We start from the raw sequence: 24,223 nt of genomic DNA on the forward strand, positions 1-24,223 counted from the left end.
AAAGTTAGCTTGAGATGAATTGTTGGACAAGAGATTTTATAAGGTGTGTATTGGATAAGAGTGAGAAAAACAACATTATAATTTAGTTATCCATGCTCTTGGCAGTATTCCAGTAACATCAGGGATGATGGTATTGTCAGTCATTTCTATTTCACAGCAGTATTCCGGTAACATCAGGGATGATGGTATTGTTAGCCATTTCTATTTCACAGCAGTATTCCGTTAACATCAGGGATGATGGTGTTGTCAGCCCTTTCATTTTCACAGCAGTATTCTGGTAACATCAGGGATGATGGTATTGTCAGCCCTTTCTTTTTCACAGCAGTATTCCGGTAACATCAGGGATGATGGTATTGTCAGCCTTTTCTATTTCACAGCAGTATTCCGGTAACGTCAGGGATGATGGTATTGTCAGCCGTTTCTTTCTTAACATCTTGATATTATGTGCTCTTGCAATGAAACAAAAAATCTCTAAATCTTGACAAAATTTCTTAAGGCTGCTATGTCCAATTCTGTTAAATGGGACTCATTGTATATTTAATTCAAGTACATACACTATACTGCACAATTTCTCTTAATATGTTAAAAGATCACCTTTTATTTTATAATTTTTTTAGATGGATTTTTTGTGTTTACATTGATTGAATCTGAACTTACGGGATTAATAATTTTGTTGTGTTTTTTCTATTTCAGTGATGCCAACCAAAAATGGCTACATAAGTTTGTTATCATGAAGAAAAGGTAAGTGTATGACTAGGATAACGAAAACATTTCTGGGATTAATACAAATAATTATTTTTGCAGTATTATATTTTTTAATTTCATGGTGTTTGTTTTTGTAATCATATCATGATGTTTTTTATCTTATAGGTGTTGTCTAATGTAAAGCACTTAGAGCTTCTAAAGATTAAGTACTATACAAAGTCCTCATTGTTATTATTATTATTATTATTATTAAACTATTAATATAACTCCCTTAATAACTTACGCACAACCAGGTCCAGAAACCGACCAAACTGAATGCATGGGTATGAGTTATTGTGGGATCTAAAACAAATTTAAGTATTGGATGCCATTTTTCCTGGACATCGAGATAATGGGACTGTATAATAGCTGAATACTTGTATAATAATGTTCAGAATAATTTTTAATGAAGAATTTTTTCTAATGAAGTTGTTTATTTTGAGTAAATTACAATACATTTATGTTCAAGATACTCAACCTTTGAAAGATTGTTAGCATAACTCCAATTAGTTTCCACAATCATCACATGTATTCAGAAACATTGTATTACATACTGCTTTTATTTTGTTGATTCACATCAAAAACAAGATTCCATTTTTCAAAAACTTGGGACACCTTGATTTTGTTACAGATAATAATGAAATTTTTCATCCTTGAGGAAATCTGATTCCCATTTCCAGAATTTTAAGTTGACTACAACTGTGGAACTTTCTTCTCCATAATGAACTGTATTTATGAAACAAAGCTTTTATTCACCAAGTACTCATTTCACTTACCTGCCTTGCTATCTTTGATCTCATTTGTGAATTAGTAGTCTAACTTAAGTTAGTTTGATGATATTACTTACTTATTAAGATTTATAGCAGTATTCAGTTGACCTGACACTAATGTGACAGTTAGCTCTTACACAGGTAGAATATGCATTTATGATGACTATTGAAAGCCAATTAAAGAAAGAACTAAAACACAAATTTCACTTGACAAAGCCTCTTTAATTGGTATTTATTTATTAAAGTGTTGTCACTGTAGGCATTAGTGACATTTTCATTGATTGAAATTTTATGGAATGTTATTTATGGTGTACTGCAAATGTTGTTTGGAAAGAAAGCACAATAAAATATGGCTTATTCAAGGTTGAGAATTTTATGATGTTGATTAAAATTTCTGGTCCTGTTCACTGTTTTGATGATAAAATGAGCTCTATATCAAGGTTTCAGTTACCAATTTTCATCCCAGTTTTCTTCACATTTTTAATATATATTTGATAGTTTTAAAAAATGGAATACACACCTGCTCCCGCATTATATACAGGTTTGTGGGTTATCCAGGTGCAAGTCCTCTAGGGAATGGTGTAATTAAATTTATGGCAATATAAATTTAGATTGTTTTTTGGGGGGTTCACTTGGATTCTGAATTTAAAGGCTAATTGAGCACTGGTTGGTTGCCAGTTAAGGGTTAGTAACACACAATACATGATGTATAACATAATTTCCAAACATTATCTAAACAAGGTTTAAATAAGAAAACAATTCAGAGGTCTTGCTAGGATTTTAAAACTAGGAGTCCCACCATCAAAAGTTGCAGTCCCTTCTTTCCTACAGAATCAACACAAACGTGAGTGCATCTGTGTTTAGATGGAGAGGTTTTCATAATGTAATCACTCACTATAATATAGCTTCATTACAACAGTCCATTGTCAGGATCACAAATTTATGGTTTATTTATTTGTATACATGCTTGTAGCAATTTTAGGCAAATAAATAGTATCTGATTTGCTGTTTTTTTTTTTCTTCGTATTTTTGCAAATACGTGTCAAGTCAGAAAACAGCTTAGACCTTAAAGCGCATCTCGCGAATTCCACAACATAGCAGTCCCATATGTTTCTGACCTACATAATTTGCATTTTAAAGTTAAGTCTTTAATAAAATAAAACCTATGCTTTGGTTTCAATGATTTGTATATTTTTTCTGAATATATTTGCCCGATGATTTAAGAAAACAGACGATCTAATAAACTGGTAAATCCCAGACTTAGCGAAGTCTGCCATTATTTCCCATTAGGCCTACTGGTTCACTTACAGTTTCAAACTAATTATATGATGAAATAGTGTATGAGGCAGTTAATATATATCCAGATCACTGATTCTGATCTTAAAACACAAGTTTTTATGTTTTTTCATCAAAGGATAGCATGCAGGAAATTGATAGTTGCTACCTTGCTCGGAAAAGGGTCAGTGGTCAGTCAGCTATCAAAACATAATGCTTGTGAATAGGCAAGAGTTTGTTTGTCAAAGTAATTGATATAAAAACTAGGCCTAGCTACTGATGCCTTGATGTATACATCAACACTAGAACTAACCGGGCTAAGGTGAGGGGCATTAAAAAAAAATATGGTATGGTCAGTCAACGTACCTCTTAAATAATCACCGGGCAAGTCGTTTTCGCTTTCCTAACAAAAGAAGTTGAAGTTTACATTTTTAGGCGACTTGTCACCCACTTACAAATGGCATTTTGTCTGAGGTCATGTGCACTGCTTATTCCATTACATTCGGAAATGAATCCAATAATGAAAGCTAAAGTTGTTTATTTGATGTACTTTTATAAATGACCACATGTACATCTCTTGGTCTTTCTGCCTCTGAATTCAATCCCTGTAAATATCAGTACATTTTCCCACCTGGCCACCAGTCAAAGCCTTTGCTGCCCAGCTATTGCATCATGTTCTTTTTTTTTGTTCTCTTATAAAATGGCAACATGTATGTACATCAAGGGGTCTTTCAGTCACTGAATTCTGTCATTGTAAATATCAGCACAGCTAATTAATCAACACATTTTCCCACAAGGCAGGTGGCTGAAGCAGGACTGGCAAGTCTGAATTTTGCTGCACACCTATTACATGCGTATGGAGGACTCCCGCCTCAGTGATTTTCTGCATCCCAGATCAAAAATTGGCATCCAAATACACGTAATTAAGCGTTTCCGAGATCTCAGCACTTAGTGGTGAATTTCCTTTTGCTGGTTAATGTTGAAGGTGGTCACTTGACCATTGGACCTGTCTATTCAAAAACACCAAATATACTGAAGAAATTGATATTTTAGTGTGCACTTTTCCTTAACATCAAGCTGATTCTGACAAACTAGGCCAGGTTATGCAATATAATGTTGGAATGAGGAATAACATGTTGAATAACCTAACAGATTGTTTTTTGATGTTAGTTACTTGGCATGAATAATTGTGAAACCAAGACCATTCATTCTGTGATATACTTGCTTACCCCTTTGACCAAGGCATAAATTATTATACAGCCAAGACAGATCATTCTTTGACATGCTTGCTCATGCCTTTGACAATTGAATGAATCATTATGAGCCAAGACCAACAATTCTCAGACAGTCTTGCTTGCCCCATTGACAGTGGCATGAATCATTATGAAGCCAACACAGATACTTTTCAGACAATCTTACTTGCCTCTTTGACAGTGGCATAAAGCATTATGAAGCCAACACTGATCATTCTGTGATAATCTTGCTTGCCCTTTTGACAATCGCATGAATCATTATGAAGCCAAGATCAATCATTTTTTGACAGTCTTGCTTGTTCCTTTGTTGTGAAGGTCATGATCATTGAAAAATTTTACACTTGCAAGGGTATAAGTGGTCTCCTTTCCAAAGTTGTGGATTTCCTCTGAAGTTTCAGGTTTCTTACATCTTACACAAAGCTGTTTACAGCTATGAGTTTACAGCAGATTTTACAGAATATTTCACAAAAATATGGACTGCTGTGTATTGATCTTAAGGATGCACAGTACTAATTCAGTTCCTATAGTAAACCTTTGCCAACACCATGATATTAAAAATTCAATAACTTAAAATTTTGGAGTGCTCATGATCAAACCTATATTTATCAGTATAGGAGAAACCTTGATGTCAGCTTCTGTGTAGAGGAAAGGATATGATCTGCAGCATTTTCTGGACCTGCATATGTTTGAAACATGTGCTTTCAATTCCGCACCAAAGTCAGTTGCTAATTTTAGTAATGAGTGTTCCAAATTCAAGACTATTAAAGGACTTAAATTCCATCAATAAAACAATGTCTGTATTTTTCTCACTTACAACTAGGATAAGCTCTCAAAAGATCCTTTTTCATAAAACAACTTATATTATTAACCAATGCTAGTCAGCTAAACCCATATAAATTCTATTTTATGTCCACCCATTTCCAGGCTGGTTCCTATTTTTCCAAGTCATTAGTACCATGTGTCCTTCAGGGTAGAGTCGTTTCTGTAATGATGCTACATGCTAGAGCTTTATTCATTGACTTCAAGGACTGATTCTTGGGAAGCATCACACTTGAGACTCTTCTGGCACTGGCATAATCTACATTATATTCAGGTTTTTGGTTAAAGTTTATTGTTTGAATATATTTTGATAGATTCTCAATCTTGGGGTACAAGGTCATCATCATGGAAAAGTTCAAAAATTGTAACTTTGCATCATTCATAAAATCTACTGTACTCTTGGTAAAGAAAATGGGGGGGGGGTATCAGCTTGTTAGAGTATCAGTGATGCTAGAAATAGTCACATGTATCCTTTTGAGTTTCTTCAAAAATTTTAGACCCCTGTAAGTGTTGTCATGTCAGATTATGAAAGTGTGGCTGAAGTTATAGAATGGACTTTGAGATACTACTAATATCAGGGCCTGCTTACAGAACACCTTTACCAGTGACATACCTGGCATGAAAATGCTACAATTTGTTTTACAATTAACATATTTTGTATGAATTGCTGTTGTATTAATGAGATCAAACAACAATCATTAAACTTGTTTACAAATGATATACATGGTATAAAATGTTTAAACTTGTTTACAATAGCCAAGCATGGTATGATTTTACGTTGATATACACAATATAAAATGCTTGAACATTTGATGTACGTGCTGTAAAATGCTGGGGATTTTACAATTGAAATACCTTGTATAAAATGTTACAATTTATTTTATAACTGACAAAGGTTGTATAATTTACAAATGCCACATATAACTTCATATTGAAATTTATGGTATAAACTGTTTGAACTTTTTAACAGTTGACATGCTATGTTAAAAAAGATTGTTTGAATTTTAGATGTAGCTTGAAGTTTGATTTCAGATTTCAGTTTGAGTGATCTGTCATTCTAGAACATTTCATAAAAGCCATTACTGTGTACTGCTGTATAAATGAAGCTGTTTTACATTTTCAGTTTATTCATATTCATGTAATGTAGAGATATGTTGTACTGAAAATCACCGAAATTGAGTTCAGTAATGTGAAACCACGTTTTATGCATACTAGTCTTTGCCATGAAGAACTTGTGGAATGCTCCGTTGTCCATCACCTATCATCCATGCATCTGTTAGCACAAGTTTGTTATCGCTGCTCCTCCTAAACTTTATTGATGATTGCCAAGAAACTTGACACACACATTTACCCTATGGTCTAGTTGGTCCTACATAAAAATAGTTCATCTTGGATTTCAAGTGTGATCACTGCGGTGGACATCTTGACAATCTTGCCACTGTTTCTAAATGGAAGATCGTCAGAGGTGTCAGAAATGCTTAGTCACCAATATTTGGATGCAGATTTTTTATCTGGGACACAGAAAATCATGAACTCCGGAGTCTGCCATTTGCATGCAATAGCTGGGTGGCAAATTCAATGGCTTGCCAGTCCTGCTTCAACCACCTGCTGAGTGTGAAAAATGTGTTGATTGATTGATCATATTAGCTGTGCTGATATTTACAATGACGGAGTTCAGTGGCTGAAAGGCCCCCAGATGTACATGTTGTTATTATAAGAGTACATCCAAAGAACATGATGCAGTAGCTGGGCAGCAAGTTCAAATACATTGACTAGCTGCTGAGTGGTGGGAAAATGTGCTGATATTTACAGTGACTGAATCCTGAGGCAGGAAGACCCATAGATGTACATGTGGTCATTATTAGAGTACATCAAGTGAACAACTGTAGCTTTCATTATCTTGTTCTTTTCCTAGTGTAGCCGAATAAGAAGTACATATGACATGTCAAGATTTGACAAAATGCTGTTTCCAAATTTTGATAAGTATTTTGGGGTTAAAGGGCAAAATGATGAAGACTGAAATGAGATTCAGAAGAGTGCTAAAGTTGCTGTAAATGATAGTTTAGATGGGACAGTAGCCAAGTGTAAGAAAGTGTGATGCCTGGCTTAGTGTTTGGAATAAGACCTTTCCTTGACTTGGCAGTCTGATTCTAATGTACAAACAAGAGCTATATGTCAGTGGTGTAAAGAATTTGGAAAGGTAAGCTCAATGACAACCTCTGGGTCTTCTCATCTAGATGATTAGCCATTCAGGTATGCCCTAATATGCTTATGGGAGGGGACTACAGCTTTTGCTGGTAAGACCAAAGACAGCCAACTTGAAAATCTTGTTATAGCTACTCCTGCATGGAATGTCATGTGAAAAGAATTTTTATGATGTCTAGTTGGTCTTTAATGACATTGGTGCTGAACTGACTTGATTCATAGACATTATCGTGTCAATCTTGAAAATCTTGTAATCACTGTTCCTGATTTGGTGATTCTATCAACATGGGGTTTTCAGCAAAGACTTCTAATGATGTCTAGTTGGTCCAAATGAAAATGATGCCAGTCTAACAGCCAATATGACCACTGTGACAGCCATCTTGAAAATTCTGTTATTACTAGTCCTGAACGGAATGTCATATTGATATGGTGTTTTCATCAGTATGCTTCTTGTGATGTCATGTTGGTTGTTAGTGAAATTGGTGCTGATCAGACTTCCAATGTGGCCATCTTGAAACCCTTATCATTAATCCTCCTGAATGGATTGTCATATGACCAAAAGACATTTAATGATGTCTGATTGGTCCAGAATGAAGATGGTGCCAATTTGACATATAATATGGGGGGGCGCTCACCAATTAATATGTACTTTTTAGAGAGAGTGACGTATCTAAGGTGAAGTAGTTTTCTTTAAAACATGCACAATGGAGAGAATGTTGGCATACCTATATGCTACAGTAATGTAATGTGGATGATATTTCTTTGGATATTGTACTTTTGGAAATTTTACATGATTTAAGCACACTGCTAACTATAGTGACTGCTCCCTTGTGTTAAAAAATCAGCCTGAATTAGTCTAAAGTGCACTATCCGTTGCAGCTATTAAAATAGGGAAAATGAATTTTGCCAGACTAGACAATACCAGCTTCTGAAAGTGCAATGAATGAATTACCAAATATATAAAATGTAAAAAAAGTTATCAGCTCTTTTTTATACAATTTACCTCTGAAGTTCAGGAAGTGAAAATGACCAAGTAGAGCTAGCACTTTTTTGAAAGGTGCACATTTGAAGTAAGGCCAAGCTGTATACTCTATAACCCATAGCACACCCATCAATCATACACCAAAATAAAGGGAATTAAAGGTTCTTTTAATTATACCTAAGATATACAAGGTCTTTTTTAAATAGTCAGTATAACCAGTGAGGAAAGCCGGGGAAATTCTTTTTCTTTAAAATCCTAACCCTATGGAAAATGCGAAACTGTATAGCGCCACCATGACCACCATTGCAGCCATCTTGAAAATCTTGCCCTGTGATCCTAAATGAAAATGGTGCTGATCTGATTTATGATGGCCATCTTGAAAATTGTGTTATTACTACTCCTGAATGCATGGTCATATCAACCTAGGGTTTTTATGAAGAGACTTGTGTTACCTAATTAGTCCGAAATTAAAATAGTGATAATCTAACAGCCATTATGGTTTCCGGGATGGCAGTCTTGAAAATCTTGTTACCTCTAATTCTCTTCAATGGTAGTCATATTGCCTTGGGATTTTAACCAAAAGATTTTTGAATGAGGTGTAGCTGGTCGTAAATGATAGCCTTGCATCCATTATGACATCCAGTTTGAAAATCTTGTGTTGTCCAGGAATGTCAGATATGGTTTCAACACTCAGCAGTGAAAAAGAAGTGGTCATGCATTCCGGTAAATTATTTTGGCCAGTAGAGAATCAACCTCTTTGAGGGACTTTTGTTAATGATTTTCATTATGCAGGAACTAAAATTAATCAAAATAACAGCAATGAGAGAATTAAATTGGGCATTTTGATTGTACTCATGAGCATGATCACATTCTCTGATGGTTGCTTAGTAACAGACAACATTCTTCATATTTCATTTCTTTTCAGTGGGAGATGTGTATTTTGTGGCAATTATTTAGAAAAGCATGACATCAGTTCTGAGGAATTTGAACAGCTTCGGGATGAAACTCTGAAAAGGGTGTTGATACAGGATGACATCTACCTGACAACAGTTCCAAAGGAATTTGACGAGTTCAAGAAATTCATTGCCAAAAATGCCCCCTTTGATTATGTGATAGATGCACTGAACACCATGTACAAGCTGAGTACATTTAGATCTAATGAGAGAGTGGTAAGATATACACATGAAGCTGGACCTTGTGTTAGTCTCATTCAATCTGACCTCCCATGTGGCTCATTGAAATCTCTGCCAAATGAGGGTTTGGTAAAGGCAAAACAAAATGTTTTCTTTTTAACACCAGAACATGACATTTGGAAACGTGATTTGATTTACTGATAAGATGATGCAATACATTATTTTGATGATAATGATGATGTCTTGTGTAATGTAAACTAAGTTTTATTATCTGATTTAAATACGCTCCCTTGCATTCAGCATCCGTTTGATCAAAAACGTTTGACATCAGTTCAAGCTTACAATAGAAGTTTGGTTGGAATGGTAGCATAAAGTATGTCTGTAAGTTTTTAAATAGCTTGAAATGTCTTTGTAATTTCACTTGTAGAAAGTGTTAAGTGCCTTCTCTATATAATAGTAGTGATTGAATCATTTAACAGACCCAACTTTAGTGAAGATCTCAAAGAGACATGCCAGGGCCTGGTTAATTGTGACTAAACCTTGAATAGGAAAGCATCCCTCTCCACCACTAATTGCTAACGCTCCATATGTCTCTGATGATAAGCTTAAACACAGCTTTTAACAATTTTCTTTGTAACTTGAAAAGCATTCTCATGTAACCCAACCCTACCCATCTCTTTTTTAAAGATGAGCCTCTCCCCCCGACTTATAATGAGAGAAATGAATCATCATTTACACAGGTGTTTCTGTCTTCCGTCTGTCTGTCCACATTTCTAAATAACCAGTAGGACTTTTTCAATTTAATTAAATATATTAAAATTTTTAAGTATTGTGCATTTTTGACCTCTTTTTTTTCTTTTATGTACACTTTACAGAATTTTAACTTCTTTATCTTTTCATGTATTGTTAGTACTTAATTGTTATATTTTGAAAGGCTTTTAATAATTACCATATAGCCAGTATTGTGTTGACATGTCATTATACCCTCGTACTATTACTGTTTTAAATTTCCTATGACTAGAGTGAATCTGAAGCCATTTAATAAATAGTAAAACATTTTCATTTTAATGAATTCAGATTTGGAATTCTTTATAATTTACAAAATACCTCTGACAACTGGATAAACTTGCCCAGACTTTGGTTTGAGTTTTCAGTTATTCAGTGAATGACTTTTATTCTGAATGTGTTTGTTCAGTGTCAGAAGTTTGAACAACTTGTCAGAAATAATATTAGCTATATTTTACTGATTCTTAAAGGAGCAATGAAAGATGTGGATTTGGCATTAAATATGGCATGCATAATAATTAAACACGATAAATTGTTAATTGTTTTTCTTTTCCAAATGTTGGTTAAGTTTGAAAAAAATTTGCATGTATTTTTTGGGAATAAGAACCTAATTCACTTGAACATTGAAAACATATTGTAGCAGTTGCTGCTGTAGGAATAGGTCCTGCATAGCCCCAGTTGCTTTCTGCAGATACACTGGTTTCTTTCATAAAAACCATTCACTGCATTACTTTAAGAGCTCCTAAATGGAAAAATGCTCTTTGTAAATGTTCAGGTTGTCCACATTTACAGGTTTGTTTGCATTACATGAACTTTTTTTGTTCCAGTCACATGTACAGTCAACCATAACTTCAGGTACCCAAGGGGAAAAAGCCAAAGTAGTCATTTGTTGACATGTGACCTCTGAAACTTGGTTCCTAACAAACGTTTGTGCTCTGTTCCAACTACCATTATTATTATTGTTGTTGTTGTTATTATTATTATTATTATGTACAATCAACCCTGTTGACAGCAGGTACCCAAGGGGAAAAAGCCAAATTGGCTTTTGTAAACATGTGACCTCAGAAACTTACTTCATAGCAAATACATGTACTCTGTTCTGACTGCCATTGTCATTATTATTATTATTAATATTATTATTATTATTATTATTATTATTATTATTCATGTATTATTATTAACAGTAGCAGTATGTATTCAACATACATATATTTAGTTTAGCTATTTAGCACCACAGTCAAAGGTTACTGTATCCAGACTTTAATCTATCATAACTGCAAAGCCAGTTAAAGGAAAGTAACATTTCCATTGGTCAGAATGTTACCATGTGATCAAAATGAATGGGGTTTATTTCTGTATGAACTGTAAGGAGAACTACTTTTCTAAGAATACCCACTTCTATAAATAGAGTCATGTGTACAGCATAAGATAAACACTGCCAGTGAAGGCAGACACAAAGTAAGCTTTAAAGGAAAAGAACATTCTAACAATTTAAAAAAAAAAATTGAATAAATTTGCAGTGGCGTCGCTAGGGGGGTGCGGGGGGTGCGGACCGCACCGGGTGACACCATCTCAGAGGGGTGACACCAAAATGAAAAATTGCAAATTTTACAGAGCACACACTGCTCGGTCTAGTCAGATTTCATAAGCGGATAACTGATCATAGTTAAATACATGACTAGCAGGCACAGCAGTGGCGTCACTAGGGGGATGCAGGGGGTGCGGACTGCACCGGGTGACACCATCAGAGGGGGTGACATCACAATGATATTACTAAGGATTCTGCATGGTCTATTACGGAAGGAGTACCATGGGGGTGACACCATGAGCTACCGCATTGGGTGACACCAACCCGAGTGACGCCACTGTAAATTTGCCTTCCATTGGCTGAAGGACTGGTATTAAGACGACCTTATTATCATCAAGCAGGACAAGGCAGACAGGAAGTAAGCATTAAAAGAAAAAAACATTCTAACAATTTAAAAATAAAATAATTGAATAAATTTAATCAGAAAGACTAAAGCAACCGATATTTCTCATCTTTTATGTATAAAAGCATTCTTTCTTTCTCGAAATTTGTGAAATATATATTATGATCCAGCAGGACAATCCCAAGTGCTATAAATAGTTACATAACAGGAAAACCCCAGACATTTATTACTACGCTCAGTTAAGATTTCTGGTTTTTTTTAATGATGCAAACAAAATAACATAACAGATAATTGAAATTTCAATTATAAGAGTTTAATGTTTTTTCTGAGTTTATCGTGGTATAAACTGTCAGTTGCTGACTTACACAGCTTACATAACGCCCTTTGGGCATTATTTCCTGTGTGAGTTGGTAATTGACAGTTTATACCATGATAAACTCAGAAAAAACAGCATTAAACTCCCTTAAGTGTATCCCCCAGCCCACCTCTGTACGTTTTTTCATCAGAAAACTATTGACAAAAAATGCCTAGAGCTTTTTACTGGTGGTTGGCAATGAATATCCATTTCTAAACAATATATCTGGCAATGAAAGAATTAAAGGTTTGTGGTAGTAGGATGAGTTGCAATGCAAGTATTTGACAGATGTTTGTAAAATGTTCTTTGGGGTTTTTTTTCTTCAGGCTAAGGTCACCCTTTGCCAGGGTAGATGTCATTTATTTGGAAGTTAAAATAACAAAATGATAAAAGAGATTAAATTTATGCAAATACACAATTTGTGATTTATTGATTTGTTGTTTGGAAGGAAAAGTAATCCCCAAAACATAGGTTTTTATTATAATAAATGCTGGTAGATATTGAGTGTATAGTAAAGTGAGAGCAAGATCCAGAATGGAAAATTCCATTGATAATATTCAAACATGTTAAAGTATTTATGAGTTACTTGTGCACAGAATAGCTTTTATTGCAATAAGGTAAATGTAGAAGGAAAACATGATCGTATAGTGCAGACCAAAAGTTAAGGTGATCACTTTATCCTGCTCATTGATCACTATTTGTCCTACTCATTGATCACTTTGTCCTACTCATTGATCACTATTTGTCCTACTCATTGATCACTTTGTCCTACTCATTGATCACTATTTGTCCTACTCATTGATCACTTTGTCCTACTTTGATCACTTTGTCCTGCTCATTGATCACTTTGTCCTATTCATTGATCACTTTGTCCTGCTCATTGATCACTTTGTCCTACTCATTGATCACTTTGTCCTACTCATTGATCACTATTTGTCCTACTCATTGATCACTTTGTCCTACTTTGATCACTTTGTCCTACTCATTGATCACTTTGTCCTACTCATTGATCACTATTTGTCCTACTCATTGATCACTTTGTCCTACTTTGATCACTTTGTCCTGCTCATTGATCACTTTGTCCTATTCATTGATCACTTTGTCCTGCTCATTGATCACTTTGTTCTACTCATTGATCACTTTGTCCTACTCATTGATCACTATTTGTCCTACTCATTGATCACTTTGTCCTACTCATTGATCACTATTTGTCCTACTCATTGATCACTTTGTCCTACTTTGATCACTTTGTCCTGCCCATTGATCACTTTGTCCTATTCATTGATCACTTTGTCCTGCTCATTGATCACTTTGTCCTATTCATTGATCACTTTGTCCTGCTCATTGATCACTTTGTTCTACTCATTGATCACTTTGTCCTACCCATTGATCACTATTTGTCCTACTCATTGATCACTTTGTCCTACTCATTGATCACTATTTGTCCTACTCATTGATCACTTTGTCCTACTTTGATCACTTTGTCCTACTCATTGATCACTTTGTCCTACTCATTGATCACTATTTGTCCTACTCATTGATCACTTTGTCCTACTTTGATCACTTTGTCCTGCTCATTGATCACTTTGTCCTACTCATTGATCACTATTTGTCCTACTCATTGATCACTTTGTCCTACTTTGATCACTTTGTCCTACTCATTGATCACTTTGTCCTACTCATTGATCACTATTTGTCCTACTCATTGATCACTTTGTCCTACTTTGATCACTTTGTCCTGCTCATTGATCACTTTGTCCTATTCATTGATCACTTTGTCCTGCTCATTGATCACTTTGTCCTATTCATTGATCACTTTGTCCTGCTCATTGATCACTTTGTTCTACTCATTGATCACTTTGTCCTACTCATTGATCACTATTTGTCCTACTCATTGATCACTTTGTCCTACTCATTGATCACTATTTGTCCTACTCATTGATCACTTTGTCCTACTTTGATCACTTTGTCCTACTCATTGATCACTTTGTCCTACTCATTGATCACTATTTGTCCTACTCATTGATCACTTTGTCCTACTTTGATCACTTTGTCCTGCTCATTGATCACTTTGTCCTACTCATTGATCACTTTGTCCTACTCATTGATCACTATTTGTCCTACTCATTGATCACTTTGTCCTACTTTGATCACTTTGTCCTACTCATTGATCACTTTGTCCTACTCATTGATCACTATTTGTCCTACTCATTGATCACTTTGTCCTACTTTGATCACTTTGTCCTGCTCATTGATCACTTTGTCCTATTCATTGATCACTTTGTCCTGCTCATTGATCACTTTGTTCTACTCATTGATCACTTTGTCCTACTCATTGATCACTTTGTCCTGCTCATTGATCACTTTGTCCTACTGATGATTGATCACTATTCTGTGATGATATGCTGGAGCTGACTCTTCTGATACTCAAGTTTTGTTGCCTGAATTATCCCTGATCCATTGGCTGATGCACTGAAATTGTATTACCTGGAAGGAACTGCAGTTTTACATTACACAGCTTTTTATATGGATGGGCCATGGCATTGTCATAAAACAAGACAGCCTTCCTAATGTGCTGATTCATGCTGCAGTCAAACCATTTCAGCCACTCTTCAAACAAAATACCTATTGTCCATGCTTTATTGTTGTTTATGCACATTACAGGAAGATTCTCTTGCCTGATCTTACTAAAATAGCTACTTATGTATCCACATCCCATTTTTTTATCATTCTTGGATTTGAACATGGTGTTGTGTCTCATCAGGGTAGAATCCAGATATCCATCAGAAGCTTTGAAAGATGGTGTGTATGTCCCTAGAACACTGACGATCCTCAGTGCTTTTCTTTCATTAATTATATTGATACATTGATTCTGGAGGATGCAACATCCGGGGACCGTTTCCATTTTAATCTGGTCATTTGGAGTTATTGTGCACTTCGGATTAACATACTCATAATTGGCTATAATATCTTGCTTGCGTAATAATTACTTGAATCTGAGTTTACCTGACTCTCGTTTCTGCTGTGACTACATGACTATTTTTCCCACTATCTAGCAAATTAATTTTCTTTGAGCACACCTACATTCAGTCATCGGTACCAAAAATCACTTTGAAAGTCATTTTTCAGTATCTTTGAGGTGCATATTAAAGAAATGAAAGTTTGTGTGAACAAAACTAGCACACACAAGGTGAAGCCATTATGTATTGGCAAATACAAGTCTCCACATTGTTTCCTTCATATGAACATGGACAGCTTCCATTTATGTACAGAAGTAAGAATGCTTGGGTTAATGCAACTATATTTGCAAAGTGGTTTTTCAGGATGTTTGTCCCAGCCATTGGAAACCACCTGCAATCTAGTGGCTTGGATGAGAAAGCTCTATTGATTAGATAATTGCTGCCTAGCCTGCCCCATTGCTGATTCACTCATATCAAGTAAAGGAAAGACCTGTGAGGAATTTCTCTCTAAAAATACAACATCTTTAATCCAGCCACTAGATCAGAGGATAATCTATACTTTTAAGCAGATCTACTGCCAGCTGTTCATACAGTCAGTGTTGGACACTGGAGAGGGTTTTACCACCTTTCTCAAGAGTATAAGTTTGAAAGGAACTGTTTTCTTTGGGGAGTCAAGCATGAAGAGAACTCATCCCTATGATAATAAAGGGTTGCTTGATTTGGGGTCTTGTGCTTTCTTTGATGCAAAGCATGTCAGTGATGGATGTATTGAAAATGAAAGCTGCTTGGAAGGTTTAATTGAAACAGATGTCTTTAATGCAGGTGCTGTTTGGGACAAATTTGTAAAGACCCATGATGCTGAGATAGCTATTACTGACAATAATGCAAATGGGTGTATATGTACAGTGACTGTCCCATGGCTGAATAAATGTCAGAAGAACAAATTGTCAATTCTATAACAAATAAATGTTCAGTGGAAGATGATTCAAACTAGACCACCACTAGGGTTGTTGTTGTTGTGGGATTTAATGCCATTATTCAGCACACAATAGGATATGCATGGTGGCCAGTATTAATGATGGAGGAAGAACACTGGGAAAACCCCGCAAAGAACCACCAACCCATGAGAAGCTACTGGCAAGCTTTCTCACATACCTACATTGGCTGAACCCATACAGACTCAAACCCACACAAACAGAGGTGAGATGGCAGTGATCCATAACGGAGAGCACTTTAGACCACTTGGCCACTCGGGGCCCCACTAGGGTTGAGAATGATGCCAATTCAGACATTTATCCGCCTCTTTCCCCCTCTCCCATGCAGGAAGCAATATAATAATTTTAAGTTTGCAATATGGTGGCTGGAGACCCAAAATAATGACTCAGAATATCATGCAATAATAGGTCTGAGAGACTTTGCTTGTTGTTAGAGAAATCAAGTGACAACACACACACAAAGAGAAATCAACTTAAAATTGTGAATGATATTTGTTGAACATTTAAAAAACTGAAAATGTGTTCAGATTTGCTGAACTGTTTTTACATAATCTCTGATTCTGGGATTCATTCAGTTCATTTTTGGCAATGGTTTACATTTTTAATTTTTACAATCTTTAGTAACTAAATCTATCTAGCTGTCCATCTTTCTGGTGATAGAAGAAAAAAAAATTGAAAACAACACAAGTCTCAATCCTGTTGTTTCTCAAAATCAGTGTCTGCCTTTTGGGGAAAAAAAAGAAATTTTGAATTAACAGTAACACTTGATTGTATCCAATTCAGTACAAAAGCAGTGATGAATACACAGTATTTTCAGCAGTACATGTGAAGCATAATGAAACCTCATAAAATACTGTTTTTAACGATCTTTTCAAGATTGTTTATCCAGAAATTAAAGGTAATTTGTAAAGAAAAACTAGTAGTGCCATTATAAAAGCTATTTATTCACAAATATTCTCATCGTGATTATTAAAGGTGTTTGAAAATGGAATTATCCCATCCCCCACTCTTGTTTCATCACCATCCATTTGTTAATTTTTCAAAGGTTCCTAAAAAAATTTTTAAGTGTATATCAGTGTTTTTGGAATCAGTTGTGCATGAGTTATCAAGGGGGAGAATGGTGCTGTATATACTTGCTTATAAGTCAAATCCTATTGCAAACTGCACAGACACAGATTTGCCATCACATAATGTGCTGGCAGATCTGGATCTTTGCAGTTTGTTAGGAGTGATAAGTTGAACAAGCAACATAGACCTTGATCTGCAGATGCATTATGTGGATAGATCCCGAATGACATCATCAGCAGCCATATTTATGGTATGATGGCAGATTTACCATTGAGTTTATATGGTGTTTAAAAGTTCATTGAATCTCATGATACTGTTACAAAACATACATACATAAACATAATGCAGATCAGGCTTTCTGCTAGTCACTATACTTGTTATTTATAAGTTGATTTTGTCTCAGTGTGCCTTGTTCAAAATGGTCAACTTTGGTTCATGCATACAGGAGAAACTACCAGGTTACCCATCATGCAGGTAAAATGAAAAGAATATTTCTGCTAGTGACTTTAGGGGGAAACAATCTATTATGGCAGTTCAGATTCTTTGTTGCTTGCAGTTTAATTTGACTTATAAGCAGGTATATATGGTTCTTAGGCATCTGTAATTTGTTTCAGCTGAGGCAAGTGGTGGACGAGTTTTCTAAAACCAAGAAGAAAGTGCTTGTGATAGGAAGAAAACACATTGGGAAGACAAACTTTGTACAGTTCATTCAAGAAAGAGCACATGTATTCCTGGTTGAGAATGAGTAAGTAGCTGTAAATATCTATGGACAATACACATGTACTGTACTGAGTAAATATCTATCGACAGTACACATGTACTGTACTGAGTTAATATCTCTCAACAGTACATGTGTACTGTACGGAGTAAATATCTATGGACAATACACATATACTGTACTGAATAAATATCTATTGACAGTACATGTGTACTGTACTAGATGGTATATATTTACAGTATTGAGTAAATATCTGTAGACAATAAATATGTGCTGTAATGATTTATACAGACTTACCCTATATATTCGTTTATAAGTCAAATCAAACTGCAAACAACAAATATCCTGATCTGCCATAGCATAATGTGCCTGCAGACCAGGGTCTGTGTTGTTTGTTCTATACAAACTGCACAGACATTGTGATGGTAGATCTGGGTCTGTGGAATTTGCAGTTTGACTCAACTTATAGGCTAGTGTATTACTGTATGATAGGCTACTATATTATGGTAGATAAATGCATATAACTTTTGTATTTCTTTTTTTTAATTACAGTCGTTACATTGTTAAGTGTATATAGTGTTAAATTTTTACATTTGTCTGTCTGTCCAGATTGCTAGATTTTATGTTATGTCAGTTTTCAAGCACTCATGGTACATTACGTTTAGGTCAGATTTCAGTTATTGTGGGACATCGTGTTAGATCAGTTTTCAGGTATTTGTGGGACATCATGTTTAGGTCAGTTTTCAGGTATTTGTGGGACATCATGTTTAGGTCAGTTTTCAGGTATTTGTGGGACATCATGTTTAGGCCAGTTTTCAGGTATTTGTGGGACATCATGTTTAGGTCAGTTTTCAGGTATTTGTGGGACATCATGTTTATTCCAGTTTTCAGGTATTTGTGGGACATCTTGTTTATTCCAGTTTTCAGGTATTTGTGGGACATCATGTTTAGGTCAGTTTTCAGGTATTTGTGGGACATCTTGTTTATTCCAGTTTTCAGGTATTTGTGGGACATCTTGTTTATTCCAGTTTTCAGGTATTTGTGGGACATCATGTTTAGGTCAGCATTAAGGCTGTAGTGCAGCATTATGTTCAGTGGACATATATCTGTTTCCTTAAATTTATATAGACTCATTTTAGAAGAGCGTATCACCAGTACAGTTAGGATGGGAGCCTGGGAACATACCACACATTCAGTAGGATAGGTGGCATGGTAGCTTAACACCAGTGCAGTAAGGGAAGGGGCATAGTTGTTGAGTTTCATTACATTCAAGCCTCTTTCAAATCCAGGAGTTTATTCTTCAGTGGTCTAAAGTGCTCACCATTACGGATCACTGCCACCTCACCTCTGTCTGTGTTGATTCAAGTCTCGGGCTTGGCCAATGTGGGTATGTGAGAAAGCTTGCCAGTAGGTTCTCATGGGTCTGTGTTTTTTCCCCGGGATTTTCCTGGGTTCTTTCTCCTTCATTTATACTGGCCACTATCTTGTGCTGAAAAATGGCGTTTAATCCTACAACAACAAATCTTCGGGGAGAAAATGTCTTTTGCATGAAATTCTTGATATTACATCCATTTTGCGCAAAGGAATGCTTGAACTATTATTGCAATTATTAAATTTTGCGGGCACTTTTCTGTTTCCTTTCCAGGAACACTTTGTTTTACATGTATTCTCACAAAGAGTTAAATGTGCTTAATTTTGTTTAGGTTGCAAGTGACTTTGTATTGACAATATCCTAATGTAATGATCCTGTCATTGCTGCACAGTAAACATTTATATTAGAAAATTAAACATCATTGGATCAATCAAGGAATAAAAAATATACAAGGATTTCAGTTGAAAAATAAAGTTGCCTGGAAAGTTGGAAAAAAAAGCTTGAGGGGAGAGGCAGAGACAAAAGCCTCTCTATGGTGGTCCAGGGGGCAATGCTGTTGGTCAGGGGTATGAGGTCTTTGTTGTCCTCAGTAGGTTGAAATAGAGCTGATGTATCAACTAAAGTTACAACATCTTTTCTTGTTGTATTATATAATTTTTTATAACTGTTTCTCTCGATGATCTCATTGATTCCAACCAGTTAGTAAGGAAAAAATGTATCATGCATACTCCATGTTTACTGATAATTTATATTGATATTAAACACATGGAATAGGTTTGTAGTTCTTCTGAAATGGAATTAATAATTCTTTTTCTTAATTGATAAAATCTTTATAAAGAAAGTATTAAAAAAGAATAATAGGAAAATGTAAGGTGATTGAATAGAAAAATTTGAGGTCCTGTGATAATGCATTAAGGAGAGAATGTATTGTAGTGTGGGCAAGGCCCTAGGCAGAACATAAAAAGAGAATGTAATGTGGGCAAGGCCCTTGGCAGAACATACCTATTGTAATGAGGGCAAAGCCATCTTCGCTAGCCAATGTGTTAACCTATACCTTGGCAGATTGTTAAGTTATTTCAGTGCTTCAGGTCTGCAAAGCCACTGCATCCAATCAAAATCATGTACTTCACATTTGAACACTTCTTAGAAGATCGAGAAAGAGCATGCATCTGGAATGGACTCATAAGAAATTTTCAACTGCCAGTCTGTGCTTGTACAAATACATCCTTTCCCTCAAATAACACATGTAATGGCTTCTCACTGGTATATAGTCATACTTTCGATGTTAAACTTACAAAGTATCCTTTTGAAATCAATTGCCTCCACCATTTTCAGCCGACGTACAACGCATTGCTGTTATACGCTATTGCTTAGTTGGCATTACATACTAAGGTTGACAACTCTGAAATCCAATAGATGTCACTAAGACAAAGCTTTGAAATATCTTTATGATCCATCAAGACATATGGCTAGCGAAGAAGGGGCAAAGCCCTAGGCAGAATATAAGAAGAAAATATGCCGTAGTGTCGGCAAAGCCCTGGGCAGAATATAAGAAGAAAATATGCTGTAGTGTCGGCAAAGCCCTGGGCAGAATATAAGAAGAAAATATACTGTAGTGTCGGCAAAGCCCTGGGCAGAATATATTTTAGGCCCAAGTCATAACACTATATGTGCTGAATATTTTAAAATTTACAAATAAATAGATTTGTTTCAAAAGAATTCAAGGAAGTAGACCTTTTTCAATAAATGTTTAATGTGTGTCACAGTATGTGTTATATTTGTTTTTTATTTTATGTTCATCATGTATTTTAAGTAAGACTATAAGGAAACTATTTGACATCGCAAGTATTGTTCAATATTCATCAATAAGTGTCAGGTGGCTGTTCTTATTACTTTCTTGATTCATGCCAGTCTCATTAATTTATAGAACTGTTAGATAATTTGTTACAAACTACTTCTTGATTTCTTATTTAGCCATAAAGCATGTGCCTTGCATGTGATCACCACTCCTGGTCATAATCGACTGGGAATGAAAGGAAAGTGACAGTACATTTATGGTTTTCATTGATTGTTATGACTCGATGCTCTTAAACTAATTGATCAGAGCAAAACCAACAAATGTTGTAAAACTTATCAAATAGTTTAAATCTCTTAAGTTATAAAAAAAAAGATAATGTAAGGGGAATTTACAGTATAATGAATTAAATCCAAAATAATTTTGAAATAATCGACACAAAAAATAATCCAAAAGAATCAAGTGTTCTGAATGAATTCTGTGTCCTTGAATATGCTGATGTGCCAACATTCCTAATGTATAACAGAGGCATTGTCCAAAACTACTTTAAATAAATTCAAAATAATCCCAGAATAATATTTTAGTCCAGAGTGAATGAGCACTTTGTAATTCCAATGAATAATACAAACAAATGTTTCCTCTCAAATTGTATCTAAACACAACATTAAAAACATAAGGAGACTAGTATCAAAACAAGAACATAAGGAATAAGAATATAGGAATGAATTAAATGTCCACCTCTTCACCCTAAATACACATTATGGTTCTACATTGCAATATCTTACTTCTTGATCTCTGTCACAATACCTCCAACATCGTATGTTTCACAACAACTTATGTCATAACAGAATCCACTTGAACCATCCAATGAGAGATTACCCCAAACTTCTTGTTACATCTTTATGGTCTTAAACTAAAACAAAAATTAATTAAGTAACAAAAATTAATGAAGACCAACAAGTTAGTAAACTTCAAAATATAATTTACTTCCCTAAAATAGAAAGTGAAAAATTAACAATAACTTATAGTATGGTGACTGAAATCCAAAATAGTCCTAAAAGTTCTATCACAAATCCAAAAGTATCAAGTAATCTATATGAGTTTCAGTTCATGCTGTTGTGCTGATGTGCCATTGCTCTTGATGTATCACAATTATAATCCAAAATAGCTTTAAATGATGTCATGGTAATTTAATACAACTACTAAATCCGAAAGTATGATCACTTTGTAATTCCAATGAATAGTTGAAATAAATAAATTCAATCAAATGATCACAACGGTTTGTCTCTTCTAAGGCTAATGTTAATACTAGCATTAACTGGTTTCAATGATGCAGTACAGAATGAATAAAGAGGTTCAACTAAACATTTCAAAATCAGACTAACTGTTAACAAGCTCAACTACTTTAGCAGCTCGCCAATCAGAAAATAGGTCAGCTGGATTTCCGTTGGGGGAATCCCATGGCCTTTACTGAACTCATGAACTCATTAAATTGTTTACTTCAATAAAAGTACATCTCACTATCTTTGTAACTATGTGTTTACAAGAATTATCAGGGGTCCCTAGTGGCCGAGTGGTCTAAAATGCTCTCCATTATGGATCACTGCCATCTCACTTCTGTCTGCGTGAGTTCAAGTCTCGGATTCGGCCAATGTGGGTATGTGAGAAAGCTTGCCAGTAGCTTCTCGTGGGTCAGTGGTTCTTTCCAGGGTTTTCCCGGGTTCTTCCTCCACCATTAATACTGGCTGCCATGTATAGCCATGTGCTGAAAAATGGCGTTAATGATTGCCTTGGGCTCTTTACTTTGTCATTTTCAGTCCTGCCACATATTCTTCCTTGTAAACTAATCTGCCATAGCATAATGCTCCTGCAGATTAGGGTCTGTGTTGTTTGTTCTACTCATTGCTCCCCAACCAACTGCACAGTCCTAGATCTGCTGGTGCCTTATGTGATGGCAGATCTGGGTCTGTGCTTTTAGAAGTTGGACTCGTTTTATAAGCAAGTTTAGATGGTAATAAGCTGTGGTGTATGGTTGCATGCCTGAGCATCATCATCATCATCATTAGTCTCTTGACCAAGTGTGGTCGTCGAGGCGCTGTGCTGCTGAACATCTGACCAGTTCCTTTCACTTGTCTCGATCATGTGCTAATGCCTGTGTCTCCGCAAAACTTTGCCTGGTCCATTCTGTGATGTTGTCAGTCCACTTTTTTCTCTCTATCTCTCCTTCTACCACCCTGGATGCTGCCCTGCAGGACTGTTGTGGATAGACTGTTGGCTCTAGTGACATGGCTATACCATTTCAGCTTTCTCTTTTTGATGGTGGTGAGGAGGTCTTCATATTGGCCTACTTTGTACCTGATGGTGCTCCGCACTTCTTCATTTGTGATGTGGTCCATGTAAGAGATGCCAAGGATGGTTCTGTAGCATCTCATTTCAAGTGCCTGGATTCTTTGTTGTAATTCTGCTGTCAGGGTCCAGGCCTCACATGAGTACAAAAAGATTGAGATGACTAGTGCTTGCAATAGTCTGAGTTTAGTTTTCAGACATATTCTTGTCTCTCCAGATGGGTCTTAGCTTTGACATAGCTGCCATTGTTTGTGCTGCTCGTGACAAAATATCTGCTCTTGATCCCTCTTCAGTGATTATGGAACCAAGATATTTGAACTGGCTCACTGTTTCCAGTTTCTGTATTCTGACTTTAATCTTGGCTGAGATTTGTTTGCCACTATCTGTCATCAGCTTTGTCTTCTCAGCGCTTAACTCCATGTCAAATCTGGAAGATGTTTCATCCAGGTTCTTCACTAAGGTGGCAAGCTCATCTTCACTGCCTGCCAGCTCATCAATGTCATCTGCAAAGTGGAGGTTGGTGATGTTACGCCCTCCACTGCTGACTGTCCCACAGTGGTTTTCCAGGATTCGCTCATGATGCGCTCTAAGTAGATGTTGAAAAGCGTGGGTGACAGGAGACAGCCTTAACATACTCTGACTGTTGTCTGGAACCAGTCCCCCACAGAACCTTGGGCAATTGCTGCACTGGTAGCCTTGGTGTACAGCTGCTTGAT

At 35.8% G+C, this 24,223-nt stretch overlaps 1 protein-coding gene across 2 annotated transcripts in view; it reads left to right on the forward strand.

Annotated features, from left to right (window-relative positions):
- Positions 1-24,223, forward strand: part of LOC149805482 (mitochondrial ribonuclease P catalytic subunit-like) — a 44,423-nt gene that overhangs the window by 16,269 nt on the left and 3,931 nt on the right. For both annotated transcript variants that reach the window (XM_089950073.1, XM_089950072.1), the window contains exons 3-5: positions 694-741; positions 8,974-9,217; positions 17,891-18,021. In XM_089950073.1, coding sequence (XP_089806199.1) covers positions 694-741; positions 8,974-9,217; positions 17,891-18,021 — 423 coding nt within the window. The remainder of the gene's footprint in view (positions 1-693; positions 742-8,973; positions 9,218-17,890; positions 18,022-24,223) is intronic.

Source organism: Sinohyriopsis cumingii, chromosome 2 (genome assembly GCF_028554795.1).
Source record: "Sinohyriopsis cumingii isolate HCF-2022 chromosome 2, ASM2855479v2, whole genome shotgun sequence".
NCBI classification, from domain to species: domain Eukaryota; kingdom Metazoa; phylum Mollusca; class Bivalvia; order Unionida; family Unionidae; genus Sinohyriopsis; species Sinohyriopsis cumingii.